The sequence below is a fragment of the Pagrus pagrus genome, assembly GCF_965226575.1.
Source record: "Pagrus pagrus genome assembly, chromosome: 10".
Classification (NCBI taxonomy): Eukaryota; Metazoa; Chordata; class Actinopteri; order Spariformes; family Sparidae; genus Pagrus; species Pagrus pagrus.
Genome location: NC_140194.1, coordinates 12,957,439 through 12,973,054, shown reverse-complemented (window position 1 = coordinate 12,973,054; position 15,616 = coordinate 12,957,439). Strand labels below are relative to the sequence as shown.

The 15,616-nt window shown below is 40.2% G+C and overlaps 2 protein-coding genes across 4 annotated transcripts; both read left to right on the top strand.

Annotated features, from left to right (window-relative positions):
- Window positions 1–95: 95 nt before the first annotated feature.
- Window positions 96–12,018, top strand: clpxb (caseinolytic mitochondrial matrix peptidase chaperone subunit Xb). 3 transcript variants are annotated; one of them, XM_084364908.1, is made up of 15 exons: window positions 96–422; window positions 1,000–1,077; window positions 2,236–2,396; window positions 2,514–2,628; window positions 4,098–4,252; window positions 4,368–4,527; window positions 5,308–5,349; window positions 6,513–6,689; window positions 6,831–6,995; window positions 8,105–8,193; window positions 8,389–8,553; window positions 8,675–8,974; window positions 9,911–10,003; window positions 10,353–10,459; window positions 10,597–12,018. In XM_084364908.1, the coding sequence occupies exons 2-15, from the start codon at window positions 1,023–1,025 to the stop codon at window positions 10,685–10,687; spliced, it is 1,875 nt and encodes a 624-aa protein (XP_084221034.1). In that variant the 5' UTR covers window positions 96–422; window positions 1,000–1,022; the 3' UTR covers window positions 10,688–12,018. The 3 variants fall into 3 exon arrangements, with proteins under 3 accessions (XP_084221034.1, XP_084221036.1, XP_084221035.1); XM_084364909.1 differs by lacking the exon at window positions 96–422 and adding an exon at window positions 543–673; XM_084364910.1 differs by lacking the exon at window positions 5,308–5,349.
- A 717-nt stretch (window positions 12,019–12,735) lies between these two features.
- Window positions 12,736–15,512, top strand: LOC311263652 (uncharacterized protein; the record flags this gene model as incomplete). The annotated part of the gene is made up of 5 exons (XM_084363872.1): window positions 12,736–12,858; window positions 13,544–14,206; window positions 14,315–14,485; window positions 15,068–15,169; window positions 15,269–15,512. 5 exons carry the CDS (start codon window positions 12,736–12,738, stop codon window positions 15,401–15,403), a joined length of 1,194 nt encoding a protein of 397 aa, XP_084219998.1. The 3' UTR covers window positions 15,404–15,512.
- Window positions 15,513–15,616: the final 104 nt, after the last annotated feature.

Below are 15,616 nucleotides of genomic sequence, written 5' to 3'. Positions count from 1 at the left end.
TCCCGCACATTACGAGGATCACTTGAACGCACCAGCAGTCGTCCCTGTTAACGCCTCCTGTGGATCAGTCGATCTCTAAACATGTGGATGTGTTTAAACCGTAGACACACGACCGGCCGCCATCTTGCTTTGACTGTTTACACTGATTACACGACTTCTACCAGATACTGTACCCCGAGCGGAGGCTAACTAGTTAGCGGGTAGCCGACCCAGTTCATAACAGCAACGTTACATCACTTCGGCTTGTCCCACCTGGGAAATAGCGACCTAAAGGGGCAAACGCTTCCCACAAAAGGCACTGTGCCATTAGTATGACACACTGACCTGTCAAGCTACGACAAGAGAGCGAAAGCTGCAGTGACTTGGCAATTTTGTTTTTTTCGAAAAGGGCTGTCAAGACGCGACTGGTTTCATCGTGCCTTGTGAGTAAAACTACCGAGCTTGGTACATGTTTCCTCCCCTTTTGCTGGTGTCATTTTAAGAATTAAGCTAGGCTTTTGTTAGCTTGCGTGCCTGACTGTCAGCTGCTTATTTGTGTCCACACCGCCGGGTAAAGCCACTCAGATTAACCACTGTGCAGCAGCACTGGCTGTCTGTCCAGCGAGGGCTGTTTGTCATCCCCACTGGCAGGAACGCCGTAGCTCTGGCTTGGGCCTAGCTTAATGGGCTAACGGTAACCTGTTTATTCAACGCGGTTAGCTAATATTGTTTATTTTGCCATTGATTACTTGCGTTAGATAGCATGAGCTACTTAGCCGTGTTAGCACAGTCAATTAATAACGTTACACTGACGTTGGTTTACAATGAAGTATTTGTAAGCATGAGGCAACCCTGCTGACCACCTTCACCAGCCTATGACCTGCTTCGCTAATGCTAACTGTGACGTTGAAGTTATGAAATGTGTTAACGTTACGCTAACTGGCCTCTGCTGTTAGCCACCAGCTAATTCAGCCGCCCCCTCCCCTCGGTACACCGTGTGACATTTCTGTTTATTTACAGGATTTGGGCCAAAAAGACGAGTTATGTCCTGTCCATGCACTTCGGCTGCCAGGTTGTTCCTAAACACTGCCCACAGAGGTAAGAAAAGGAAAACACACACCCTGCCAGCTTGCCAGAGCTCCATGACATTGTGCTATTTGCTTCAGCTAGCCCAGATCGCAGTTTGTTATGACAGTGAAGTAACGTTAATGTCAGCAGCAGGTGTCACTTTATTATTTAGCTGATGTAGCTGAATCTAATGTAGCGTTGTTATATAACCAAGTCTTTCATAGAGTGGCACAGCTGTGCTTTTAGAGCAACAGTACTAAAAGAAAAACACATCACTTAAACCACAAAAATGGTGTTATTTAGCTTTGGCTAGGCTAACTTATTCAATCTACAAGCCTGCGAGAGACACCTTCACACATAATGAGGAATACAAAACGTGTAATATGCTCCTGATCATGAAATGTTATTTTGTGGGTCATTTCTCAGTTAATCAATTAATTGATTGTCCTATGTAGGCGAACTATGTAGTTTTGGGGAAGAAATTCATTGACTGATTTTTTTTTAATGCCTAATCAACCGAAATAAACAAACTCTTTTAATTTCATGACTGAATAAATTGAATAAACAAACTGACCTTAAAGGACAACACAATGTCATACTGTTTTGTTTATATTTGGCGGACCCTGCCACCTCTCTAGCTTCAAAGATGAGAACAGCTTGTTTATTCAGTTATAAAAACAAATATACACATTTCTGAGTTTTGTATTATAAACTCATTAAGGTTGTGAATATTAAAATTGCGAGTTTGAATTTCTTCTCTGAAACTACACAGCGCCCCTTTTTAAGTGAAACAAAATTGTGAAACTGTTTCAGAAGGTGTCATCGTCAGATATCTTTGATTTTTGTCTGACCAAGTCCAAAGTCTAAAGATATTCTGTGTACTAACATAAATGACAATGATGATAGGCAAATCATGACATAAGAGAAGCTGGAAACAGAGAATGTTTGGTATATTTGCTTCATAAATGAGCGGGACGATTAGATACATTTTCTGTAGCTTGACTAGTGAATAAATAAACTACTCATTTCTGCTCTAGTTACATGGCGAATACAAAGAGTTGTAAAATTTGTATTATTCTGCCATTGGCTTGTTTCCTAATTATATTTCAGGGTAATATGTGTTGTATGGGTAAACAAAATCATTTTAAATAACATATGCAATCAAAAGGGATGTTGTTGTTGTCACAGGATTGTCCTGCTCCCGGATCCAGCTGTTTTCCCTGAGTCGTCAGGGGTCACGGGAAACTCATTTACCTCCCCGGGTACGGGTGAGGTCGTTTTCAGAGACTGCTGTCTGCTTTGCCTCTAAAGATGGAACAACAAAGGACGGTGGAAGTGATGGTGGAAAGGTAATCTGTTCGAGGATAAATCTCATTTGTACCTCTTTTCTTTGGCTGTATTACACACCACTTTGTAGATGGAAGAGGTGGTTGTGATGTAATTTAACTTTTCCACAATTTACACAGAAAAGCATCAGTGAGGGGAAGAGACTATCTGGCTCTGGAGGATCAGGCAAGGGGGGAAGCCAGCTACGCTGCCCTAAATGTGGAGATCCCTGCACACATGTAGAGACGTTTGTATGTGAGTAAACCTTTTGACAGTCTTTCCCAAGACAAATGATCCATTGTGCGTTTTGGGTGCATAGTGCATGTAGAAATGTAATGTCATGAGGAGCAGATGTAAAGGAATGCAGCTTAGAGATAATTGGGGAAAAACATCTGTCTCAATTGTTTTGTTTTGTTGCTCCAGCACCCTCTGGAGCTGACACAGTTAGGAGTCCTAAGTATGTGAGCCTGAATTGTGGTGGTTATGGTCAGTTGTTTGGCAAGCACAAAAACAATACAGAAAATGAATAGCTAACATTATAGGAGAGATGTTGTTGACATTGCTGAAGGCCATGCAACATGAATGAGAAGAAGGGGAAATGGAGGCATAGTGCCCCAGCAGATCATTTAAATCCATGAACTGTGTGGTGGACTGAAATAACGACGAACACATAGTTATGTCTGTACTGTAAACACATAGCACATACTGTAAATACTATAGCACAATCACCACACATCATTTTCTGGCATATTTGTCAGAAGAAAGACCTGCAAGCAAACACTCAGATGCTGGTAGGTTGTTTGCCAATGAGTAGTTTTTACTTTTTGTAACGAAATCAACTGTAAGTTTATAAGTTGCTGCTTGCTTCAACTACGAAGTGTTGTTTGGATTGTTTGATTGATTGGCATAAGAAACTTCTTCTCAGTAAATCAGATTATTGCACTGGTTTGTTTTTGTAACTTTCCTAAAGCCCTGAGTCATCATGAGTTACTCGAAGGAAAAGTCACAAACATCCACCATCATTGGAGTGCTTTAATACTTCGATGTAGAAAGCTAATATTTACACAGAATACTCTCAACTGAATAACACAGAAAATTGACTAGGCTGAACATGACTAGGCAGAGTAACTCACAGGTCATTTTGTCTGTCTGCTAAATACACAGAATACTCCAGTTTGTCTTTCCCCCTACGTCCATGATGCATTAAAGTCATAGCATTGACAGTGCTGTTTGGTCACAGACTGCTCTGTGACACATTGAGGTGCTGTTTAGTAAGAGGGAAATTTTCCAGAGCTAGGCAGCATGTGTTCTGCCAATTCTTCACATTTATCCTGTTGCATAACAGTGTGAGCTAAACCTTTATTTCCACAGTTAAATGTATAATGATAAAGTGTTGACTGCTGAATAAATACAATTCAGTAGATGGCACCATTGTCAAATTGTTGAAGCCTTACAATGTGAAACTAAACTCTGAAATTTGTATTTAGTCGTCATACCTTAAAGCTCATATCTTTAAAATAAAAACACAACTTAGCATTACATAATGCAGATTTATCAGCAAGTTTTCCTGTAGTTCAGGACAATTTTGGGCCTTATCTCCATTTCAGCACATGTTCTCACTAAAAGGTTAACTTTGGTTTGAGTGTCAGTCAGTCTGAAAATGTTCTTGTTTCAAACACGTTGTGAAATGTTATTGTATTAAATGTGCTGTTGTTCTTTTGTAGCATCAACACGATTTGTCAAATGTGAGAAATGCCATCACTTTTTCGTGGTCCTGTCTGAAACTGACTCCAAGAAGGGGCTAAACAAAGAGCCAGAATCTGCTGCGGAGGCAGTGAAACTGGCGTTTGCACAGAAACCGCCCCCTCCCCCCAAGAAGGTGAGAAATCGATGCAGGAAAAGATGTCAACATTTTATGAATTGTTACACATTCTGTCATAATAGTCTATTATGCTTTTATACGGTAATGAAATATAATTAACTTTTTGTTTCAGATATATGCTTACCTCGACAAGTACGTTGTTGGCCAGTCCTATGCAAAAAAGGTGTTAGCAGTTGCAGTGTACAATCACTACAAGCGCATCTACAACAACATCCCTGCTGGAAGTCGACAGCAGGTGGAGGTGGAAAAACAGCCTTCTCTAACACCTCGTGGTCAGTATTACTGTCGTTTATAAATATTTATTTATTCTGCTGCTTTTTCTTTTAAATTACTTTTACACAATGTACATCTATAAATTTGGTTTCCACTGGTCCCTTGCATAAATCAATTCACTGTTGCTTTTCCACGTGTAAACCAGATTATCAGATGAAGTCTGATGTGGAAAATACTGCAGTGCCGAGCTTTGACCTAATTTGGGGGTGTTTGTGTCTTTGTTCAATCCTAGACAGCAGGGAAAGATGGGAAAACAATGAGGGGGAATGACATTCAACAGGGCTTGTAATTTAAAATACAACAAAAAAAAAATGTATCACAGAGTTTTTAATAAGATTCGGGAATCGATTAAACACAAAAAACACAAATATTTCAAAACCAAACTTGAAAATTAAGTCTATATCTAAAAACAAGGCTGTTTTAAATAAGTTCCTGATAGAGTCAGCATATAGGAGATACAACCATTTGTTGTGCTGAGAAAATACACTTGCAGATGTTCATGTTTGTCACATTAAAGCAATAAAATTTAGGGCACAAAATCTTTCTGTTGCAGACGTTGCATAATCAAGAGCCATTTACTCATAAAGGCAACACTAATAATAAGAGATGATAATCACATATGTACAACTTGATTTGAATCATAAGCTGTATGATTTGGCATTTGTTCAATAATTATCTCTCTCAAATGTATAAAAGTTTTTGTACAACTGTACTGATAATGTCATAATGGTAATGATTCATAAATAATATTGATTTGAGTACTTTCATCCTCCCTGTAGAGCTAGAGATGAGAAGACGAGAGGATGAGTACAGATTCACAAGTAAGTGATTGGTCCTCTTTAGTGTTATCTTTATCAGTGGCCCCTTTTCAAAGTCAGAACAATTAAAGGTTCTATATACGATATTTACCGCCACTACCTCCCCCCTAACCAGAAACAGCCGCTATATTGCTCCCCTCAAAGCCACCAGACTCCAATGACAAAAACTGGGATTTTACCTGGCAGATCATGGTGAAACATTCTGGATTCAAACTCGACAGGAACAAAATAAATCAGCATAACTGCTGGTAGCTGAAGCTTGATGGTTTCAATTGAATTTGAGCACCTTCAGCTGAAAGCTTTGAACTCTGCTTTTACAATGCTGTGTGGGAGGTCACTCTCTTGGTCTCCTTACATATGCGGAGAGGTATCACAGTATTCAAAGGAGGAACCCGCATGCACTAACATGCACGCCCGGCCAGACCGGCTACCACAACAAAGCAGAGAAGCTCAGATGACAATGCACACAGAAGGAGTGGGATGTCATTCTCTGCTCAGGATGCCATTTCTCCACCATACCTTTACATAGCAGAGAGTTGTTTGCTGCTATATTAATATTCAAAATCTCATATATAGAACCTTTAAACAGTCTTTATTTTCATGAGTTTCATGAGTTGCGCAAATGCCAAAGTGTACAGACCTCTGTGGCTCCTCAGATAGTACTGCCTTTTTCAGGTAGAAACTTTTAGTAACGTATTTGTAATCGTGCTCAATTAAAGCCCTCTTAGGCATTTTCAGTATATATTATTTGAGGAAGTACAGCCATTCTGGAACAGGGACTGATTTTATTGCATGTTTATTCAGGGCATTACCACGTGTACAAGTAAGCTACAGAAACTGAAGCAATAAAATGATGCGTGTTAATCTTTGACTGACCAGACAGTAAGATAAAGGTAGCCTAGTGACCTATATTCACATCTGTACTTTGGCTATTTTCAGTCCAGCTCTTATCACTTGGTAACTCCACACTGGCACAGAGTAGAGCAGGAATATTTTTAGCCTGTCCATGGAAACGGTTACTATGCACCGTCTGACACATAAACCATCAATGAATGGCCTGTTAAAGTGTACAGCAGCTCAAATAGAAAGCTGAACAGTTGTGTTATGGTGATTTGTGAAATAAACTTGTCACAAAGCTAACCTTGTGGCTTTGCACCTTGTTGCAGAACTGTTGCAGATTGCAGGAATCAGTCCTCATGGTAATGCTCTAGGAGCGTCCATGCAGCAGCAGGCGAGCCAGCAGGCACCTCAGGAGAGGAGGGGCGGGGAGGTGCTGGACTCCACACACACTGACATTAAACTGGAGAAGAGTAACATCATACTTCTAGGTCCAACTGGCTCAGGTTTGTGTTGTCAACATTGTCCTAATTTGTAATATTGCACAGTGCTACTAACATTAACACCGCTAAATATGCAACTCGTTTGTAAATATGAATCTGCTTTGCCAAAATAAATTTTATCTTGATTCCTCTGATTTTTCTCAGGAAAAACATTGTTGGCGCAGACACTGGCACGTTGTCTGGATGTTCCCTTTGCAATTTGCGATTGCACCACACTAACTCAAGCTGGATACGTGGGAGAAGACATCGAATCAGTTATTGCCAAACTGCTTCAAGATGCCAACTACTCAGTGGACAAAGCACAGCAAGGTGGGCAGATGGACTTAATTTAACAGCAGTGTAGTTTCCTTAAGTTAGTCATACAAACGTATGTTTGTTTGTTTTTATTACTACAACAGCAGTATATTAAACATAACATTCGTTTTTTTCTCTCTCATTATTCCATATCAAAGAATCAGAGAGAGGAAATCGTGTCTGACTAGTGTACTTGCATGTTTTCTGTTGTTTCTAACATTTAATTTTGGCATTCTGAAAATCAGCCCACCCACAGTACTGATGACTAAAATCAAAATGGATATATAGTAACATAAAGTATTAAAAACATGGAGCTCACAGATAACACAAACAAGGCAGTTGCAAGGCGCAAATCCAGAGTTTGAGACCAGATATAGAGTCATTCATGTCTGTATGAACATCATGACGGTGACAACAAGGCCTGTATCCCTCATTTACCAACATGCAGGATATGACAGTCAGAAAACCAGTTTGACAGCAGCAAGCAGCTGACTGGATGTTAACAACTTAAAGAAAGAGAAAAGATAAAGGACATAATCAAAAATAATAACACTGGCTTTGTGTGTCACCACCCTTTTACTTGTTTCTGAATTTGTGGTCCTGTTATGCAAATTGAACCACCTTTACTATAGTGTGCTCTCTAATATATGCCAAGAACATTTCTAAAGATGTAATATAAACTCTGTGAAACACTACCAGAACAATCTTTTCAAACATTTATAAACCCCTCGGTGAGACTTTACCTTTTGTAAAGGTTGGATGTTTACTTGTGTTATTCATCTACAACCTCTTTGAATTTGCACATTTGTATCACATTTCCATTGCCATTCCTTAAATGGATAAAGAATGTGTTATTGGTTGGATGTGAGTCGAGGAAGGAAGCAGGAAGAAGTTCTAAAAACATGAGATCAAACTGAGATCGACAAAAGTAAACATTACTGTTATTTTTACACGGGTGACTTACCATTGCCCTTCTACTCAAGATAATAGTGTACAGTATAGTTTAAGCTTAAATTTCTATTGAACATTGTATACATGTATGCACTCTTAGGGACTCTCTTATGTGATTATGAGAAGTGAAACTCAGACTGGCCCACGGCCCTGTTCTTGTATTTCATGTGCAGGTATTGTGTTTCTGGACGAGGTTGATAAGATTGGCAGTGTGCCTGGGATCCACCAGCTGAGAGATGTAGGAGGAGAAGGAGTCCAGCAGGTCGGTATTCAACCCAAGTTACACTAAATAAAACCTTATTGCTATTTGTCTGTAAAATTAAATTGTCACCATTATATTTTGTGGGGTTTGGTTGAAAACAAAAGAGAACAGAATTTACTTATTTACTGTAACTGGTTCCCTGTTCCTGTTCCGTTTGCTTAGACTTGTGTTGTTGTTTTTTGTCTTCTCTATCAGGGGTTGCTTAAACTCTTGGAAGGCACGATCGTCAATGTTCCTGAGAAAAACTCCAGGAAACTGAGAGGAGAAACGGTGCAGGTCGACACAACAAACATCCTATTTGTTGCATCCGGTGCCTTCAACGGACTTGACAGAATCATCAGCAGAAGAAAGAATGAAAAGGTAAATTTAACACAGCTCATACGATGTTTACTGAGGTACGTTTCCGCAGACAGTCAGCCAAGATTCTTGTTTGTCGTCATTCCTGCCTCTAACTTGATCCTCCTGTTTCATCACTCTTCAGTATCTGGGTTTTGGAACTCCCTCCAACCTGGGGAAAGGACGACGTGCTGCTGCCGCCGCAGACTTGGCCAACACCAGTGGTGAGACGGACACTGTGGCAGAGATAGAGGAGAAGGACAGACTGCTCAAGCTCGTTGAGGCAAGAGACCTGATTGAGTTTGGAATGATCCCAGAGTTCGTTGGCCGTCTGCCGGTGGTCGTTCCTCTGCACAGCCTGGATGAAGAGACGCTAGTCCGAATCTTGACCGAACCACGCAACGCTGTGGTGCCCCAGTACCAGGCTCTGTTCAGCATGGACAAAGTAAGGGCTCTGATATAACTGGTTCTACAGTGGTGTTCAGAGAGAAAACAGCACAAGGCCCCCTCATTCATTTGAAAGGGACTACTGTATTTGCTCAGTGAAGGTTCCAACTAGGGACAAAAAAGCTCAGCTGTTGTCACAACACACTGTCACCTGGAAGGGCACATTCCTGGTAGATTACTTATTTAATGTGAACTCTGTATTTCTAGTGTTTACATTTCAATTGTTATAACAACATTCCCAGAGTTGTTAAATCCTTTCTGACAGTATTATAAACCCAAGGCAGTGTTCTGGCATCTGACAAGCCTTCAAACTCATGAATCTACTTTTCAAACAGTCCTTCCTGGATTGTAGTTTTTTTCGGATTAGCCTCACTGACAAGTGGTTTTCTTAAGGCTACACAGCTGTTTAGTCCCAATCCCTTGAGTTCTCTTTGCATTCTGGTGTGGAAATGCTCTTACTTTAACCTATGAAACATAGCTGTGAGTTCTACTGTTGATTTTTTACGGTTTGATATCACCAAGTGTTTAAGTGATCTCAGGTCACGATCATTCAAGATTATTTTTCCGACCACATCTCTTCCTCAAAGATAATGGTTCACCACTATCCTTTCAGGTTTTAATAATGTGTTGGACAGTCCCTAGTAGTTTCAGCAATCTCCTTAGTTGGTTTCTTTGCTCGATGCAGGCCAATAATCATCTTTTCCACAACCACAGGATATGTCTTCCGACATGGTTGTTAAAGAAATGAGAAGCTACTCACTGCATCAGTTAGGGTTACATAACTATGCCAGCTGAAACATATTAATCACTGCAATCATTATCCAATGGAAGGCTCTTGCCTATTTGCTTAGTTAAATCCAGGTGGTGACTTTTTGGCCAGGCAGTGTATCTTCATGTGTCTGTTTATTAAAAAAAATCATATTTTTTGTTTCAGTGTGAACTCAATGTGAATCAAGATGCCTTGAGAGCCATAGCCAGGATGGCTCTGGAGAGAAAAACTGGAGCTCGTGGGCTCAGATCCATCATGGTATGTGATCTTGCCAAACATATCAAACTAAATGTTGTCTGATATGCGCCGGTATTTCTTTTTTTAAGACATTATAATGCAGATAAAGATACTTGGGGTAAATTCTATTCAATTAAATGTTATTGTCCATAATTTCACCATTGAATTGAAACAGTAAAGTTAATTATTAAACTGTAAAGTTTCCTTCCTTCATTGCATATCTTTTTGCAAAAATGGTGTTTATATCAGCCGATATATCAATTTCCGAGTATTTTTTTAACCCTAATATTGATATCAGCATTGGCCACAAAAATCAAGTATCAATTGGGCTCTAATAACGTAAAACAATAACGTATCTCTTTTTCAATAGGAAAAGCTCCTTCTAGAGCCCATGTTTGAAGTGCCGCACTCTGACATCATGGCTGTCGAGCTGGACAAAGATGTTGTTCAAGGAAAATCACAACCCAGATATATCAGGTCAGAGTCTCTCTGCTAACCGCACAGGGCTACATGTGTGTCATGTTTGGGATCAGATTCCTAGAAAATTCAACTCACTCAGTCTTAAGTGTTGCGTTGGTGTGAAACCTGAACTGGAGTGTCCATTTGAATTTCAGAGCTCCAGCCAAGGAGACTGCAGAGGAGGAATACGACTCGGGCATTGAGGAGGAGAACTGGCCTCGGCAGGCGGACGCCGCTAACAACTGAACCACATGTCACTCATTTCACCTAGGACAGTTTCTGAAATCATTAGATTACTATGAAGCTTTGTATACCAACTCTGGGTTTTATTATAGCCCCCTGACAAACAAGCTGCGGACATTGTGTTAGAGGCAATGGTTCTCACTGAGGAGTGTTTTCATCATGTACAAGTTAGGAGAGTGTAACAACTTTTGGTCCTGTGCATCAGATGTTAATTTTCTAGCGGTGCACTCACAGGGTGGACCTTGTATGAAATATTTCAATCTCTGGGGATTGTTAACATTTTATCTATATAAAGATAATGCAATTTTATTCATGAAAGGATTTGTAGCTAGTTAATTTGTTTTCTCTTTTTGTGGTGATGGGCTGTCATGGCAAGGGAAGCAAATGGAAGTTATGGGATCATACTGTACACTTGAAAAACGTGGAGCGATGAGAAGGTCTAGATGCGATGTTACCATGTCAAGTAATGCCTTATATCATAAGGGCATGATATTCCATGACACATCAATATTTTGATGTTTTCTTCTTTACCACCATTGTAATAATGGTGTTCACAATATAAAATCAGGCTGTAAATGTTGAGCTACACTGCATTTGTTAGCAGTTTGTATGACATGACCTGTAATTAGGAGAACACATTGTGACGTGTAATTCACCAGCACACTAAACAGAGCAGGTAAAAACTAATGGTGACCTTTTTAAACAGCCAGAATGGTTATTTGTCAGTGTTTGCTTCCTTTTCGAGCCCACTCTTTAGGGAATGTATATGTGTTTACTTGCAGACCTCTGGATCAGAGGGCTGTCTCACAAAGCAGGATTAGCAGGTTAGCACGGAACTGTTTTATTTTGGAGTAGTAATGCTGAATATAGATGACTGATTCATAATCAGACAGATCATCTCTGTCACCGTTAACTGGATGATCCTCCAAACCTGCTCTGTCAGACGCCCCTCAGAGCAGCACAAGTGTTATTCTTTTCTTTGTGTGTACCCTCAGCGTCAGCAACTCGCCTCACCTTTAGTGATGTGCTACCCTGTTACTAAATGGTACCTCAATACACACGTCTGTAATCAAGCCTCCACCTAAAACGCTCTCTGACTGATCTGAACCACGCTGCTGTATTCTTTAAAATGCTGTTTGTGCTATAAAATGAGATTAAACTAGATCTGTTCTCCTTTGCTTTAAGTTTCCTTTTCTTTTAGTAAAGTTTCCAAACTGCTTTTCTCTGTTTTCAGAGGTCTGTTACAGAACCTGTAACCCCCACCCCCTTGAAATCTTGAATTTATTGTGATTGTTAAAAAAATATATAAATAAAATGTATATCTCTGTACAGTACTTTTAAGTGTTCTTTACTTTTAAAAGTTGCAGACAAGAACCTATACTTGGATTTGGTTGCTGAAGTCAAATCAGTGAAACAGGAAATGAGTGCAACAGACATCACAATGTTGTTCCATGCTGCTACGCTGTCACCTTTATGTAATCTGCTTAATCTCTGGAAAGTATCACGCCGTTCTCTTTCCAAATACCTCAGCATTTCCCTGATCCCCCCTTCAAGCACACATTGAAAGTCACATGGTCTGAAATGTGGCTTTGAATATAGATGAAAAAGCTGCAATCAAATAATATAAAATTCAGGAAAAAAAATTGGATCTTGCAGCATTAATGTATTACAGTAAATACTAATGATAAAATAATAACATTTATTATGAGTGTTTTTTTATTACTAGGATATGTTTATAAGTATATATTTAATTACTCCATTATTTGTACTGTTCTGCTGCAGGTAGCATTACAACAGGTGATCAGGGTGTTATTGGTAAACAACTCCTCAGATGATGTCAGAGGCTTAGTGATGAAGAGGTTTATCGTGTACAATGAAGTGTGTGTGTGATAGTCCTTCAGACACCTGTCGATGCCTCAGAGAGCTGGGGTGGACCTCAGAGAGAACACCTGACAGACGTAAGTACTTACACAGTTACAATGAAGGTTTGTTTGTTTGATTTTAATCTCAGGAACTCTGCGATTCTTCTGATGCAGGTTATTTTGGTGAACATGAACACTCTGGAAGACGTCCCGTTTCAGACCCTACTGGGTCCACTGGAGGAGGAAGTGCAGCTCGTGACAGCTCCAGACATCACTGTACCAGACTGCCGACAGATACTGCGAGACACTGAGGTCACACATGCGAGTGAACATTTTAATTTATTTTTTTTCTGTTGAGCATCTTTCTGGGATCAATTTGTTAGCCGTGATCTGTTTGTCACAGTCAGTCAGACAGTCAATCTTCATTATGTTTATTCTCCTAGTAACTGGTCAGTTAAATTGATGGGAAATTGAGTACTTGGGACCAATAAGGCCCAATTTCATTTAAATGTATTTTTAAAAACACTTATACTAAATAAGCCATAATAGATAATACACCAAAATGTTTTGGTGCTGCATCTGACAGAGGTGGAAGACGTACCCAGATCTTTTATAGAAGTAAAGGCAGTAATACCACAGTGTAGAAATCAGTAAAAATCCTGTTCAAATTTTACTAAACTAAAAGTAGAAAAGTATTTGTGACAAATTTACTTAAAGAATCAAAAGTAAAAGGACTCATTATTCAGAATGGCTAATTTCAGAAAAACTTGAAGTACAGGGTCCAATACTTGAGTAAATGTACTCAGTTACTTTCGACCACTGGCATCTGAACAGGTTATATGAATCTGTGTGTGTGTGGCAGGTTACTGCTTTTGTCTTTTGCTCTGTTTTGATAAACCCTTGCCTTTAAAGCAACATTAGGTAGATATTGGCATTATGTGCAATTTCTGTGTAGAAGGTCTTTTGATGAATGTCTTTGTTGTTTTTTTTACTGCAGTATGGATTCAACCTGGAGAAATGGATTACAACTGGGAAGCAGCCAGTCCATCAGACCCCATCCTGCCCCCCCTACTGGATGATGTTCTGCAGCCCTCAGGAGAGTTGCAGGTCCGGCCGCAGGAGCAGTGACTGCGGGGCCCCGAGCCCTCGGCCTCGCAGTCACAGCCTGAACTCAGCTGACACTCGCTGGTCGCACCATCGCACCGTAAAGTTCCTCATATCTGACTCTGAGGATGAAGACGGTTACAATGAGGATAATGAAGGCTCCTCCACTGAAGATGCTCGTCACCCCTTCAAGAGCAGAGAGCGGCCCCGGAGCGCTGCACCCAAAGACCCAGTCTCCAGAGTCAAAGACATGCACCTTTGTCCTTCCACTCACCACTGTAAGCCTGACTCACCTCGGGGCCTCAGAGGCCACAGGGGGTCTTTACCTTCACTCCAAGACTGCAGACAACCTCTGAGAGCAATGGAGCAGCACCGCCCACTGCAGGCCAGCCTCCTTCTCTCAGGGCAGAAGAACAGCAAAAAGAGGCAGCGTTCGCTGGGTTCTGGCGGCAGAAAGTTCTCCCAAAACACACCACCTGCTGTTCCCTCGCCATGCAGGCTGCCGAAGCAACGACCCTCCTCTGCAGGGCCTGTTGTGAAGAACCACAGACAGAAGGTTATATTTTTTATTCTGTCAGTGCCACTGAGAGGAGGATTTATGAAAAACTTTAATCTCTTTCTTTTTATAAACATTTATTTATGTCTGTTCTTGTCTTGTCATCAGGCCCTGAGGACAGGCGGCCCTTGTGGGGTTTTCTTCGATTCAGCAGCAGAGTTGTTGTCAGCACTCAGCCAGGAAGAAAGGGAGCTACTTGAAACCATCACAGAGAAGGGATACCCTCTACGCACAGCTATTCTGGCTCTGCAGAAGACGGGCTACCACAGTCCAGAGAAGGTAGGCACCACTCTGGGCTTATAAGTCTGTGGCTCTCTTGTGGTTCAAAAACCTTGATAATGTATTAAAAAAATACTTCTGAGTTGCCTTCTGTGAAAACAGGATTGATAGTAAATTGTAAAATATTCTTTTTACAAAAATAACCAAAGCTGCATTTAAAAATGATTATAAGTAATAAATGCTTCCAAATTTGTCAGTGGGAGGGGTTCTCCCTCTCTGTCTCAAAGGACAAAGCAGGCCGATTAAAGTAAATACAACAATATGGATACTCGAGCTTACCTTGAATTGTATTTATGCAACAACTTTTTACATGGTTTTCATCAATTAAACCATATTTTATTGTGCTTCTCTATGCAATATAATTCCATAGAATGTCCCGTCTTTAATCTGTACCCCGAGATGATCTGTCAAGCACCAATATTTAATCATAATGAAGTAAAAACCTTATAAACATATACATAAGCAGTATGAAGACATTTAACTAAATGTAATAACAAATTAAGTTGGATTATGTGTGCTTTATGAATTACTGCCATGTCATTCTCATAGTTATTTTAAAATATCTTCTCCCGTTATTGACAGATCCTAAAATACCTGAAGGCCAGTGACCGTCTGTGTCAGCTGGGTTATGATGAAGCTCAAGTGGAGGAGGCCTTGGAGATGTTTCAGAACTGTGAAAGCAAGGTAATTGTTGCTTTTTTTAAAAGGCTAAAAAAAAAAACCCCATCTTAACCATATCTCATCATAACTTAATGTGTTTTATCACTTTGAATTCTGTTTCAGGCTGCTGAGTTCCTGCGTCTTCTGACTCAGTTTAATGAGATGGGCTTCCAGCAAAGTGCAATCAAAGAAGTGCTGCTTGTTCATGAAAATCACCGCGAGAGGGCGCTCGAAGAACTCATGACACGCATGGCTTAAACAGAACATATTTTCAACTCTAGTCTACATGGAGAAAGGATTATTTTCAAATTAAATGTACTAATGACACAGTATGAGGTCAATATTAAATACTTAACAGCTACCGCCTTCTGAAATCACGGTAAACAAAACGTGCAACTCAACAATAGGAGCTAGAATTAGAACATTCAGGTAAAACTGTAACGGCAACAACATAATAAACAGATACACTCT

What these genes read in the sequence shown, in the direction of transcription:
- clpxb (XM_084364908.1), top strand. Translation starts at nt 1,023, where the DNA reads ATGTCCTGTCCATGCACTTCGGCTGCCAGGTTGTTCCTAAACACTGCC. An exon ending in GCCTTCTCTAACACCTCGTG is followed by an intron (nt 4,528 to 5,307) that starts GTCAGTATTACT and finishes TCCTCCCTGTAG; the next exon opens with AGCTAGAGATGAGAAGACGA. An exon ending in AGTGGACAAAGCACAGCAAG is followed by an intron (nt 6,996 to 8,104) that starts GTGGGCAGATGG and finishes TTTCATGTGCAG; the next exon opens with GTATTGTGTTTCTGGACGAG.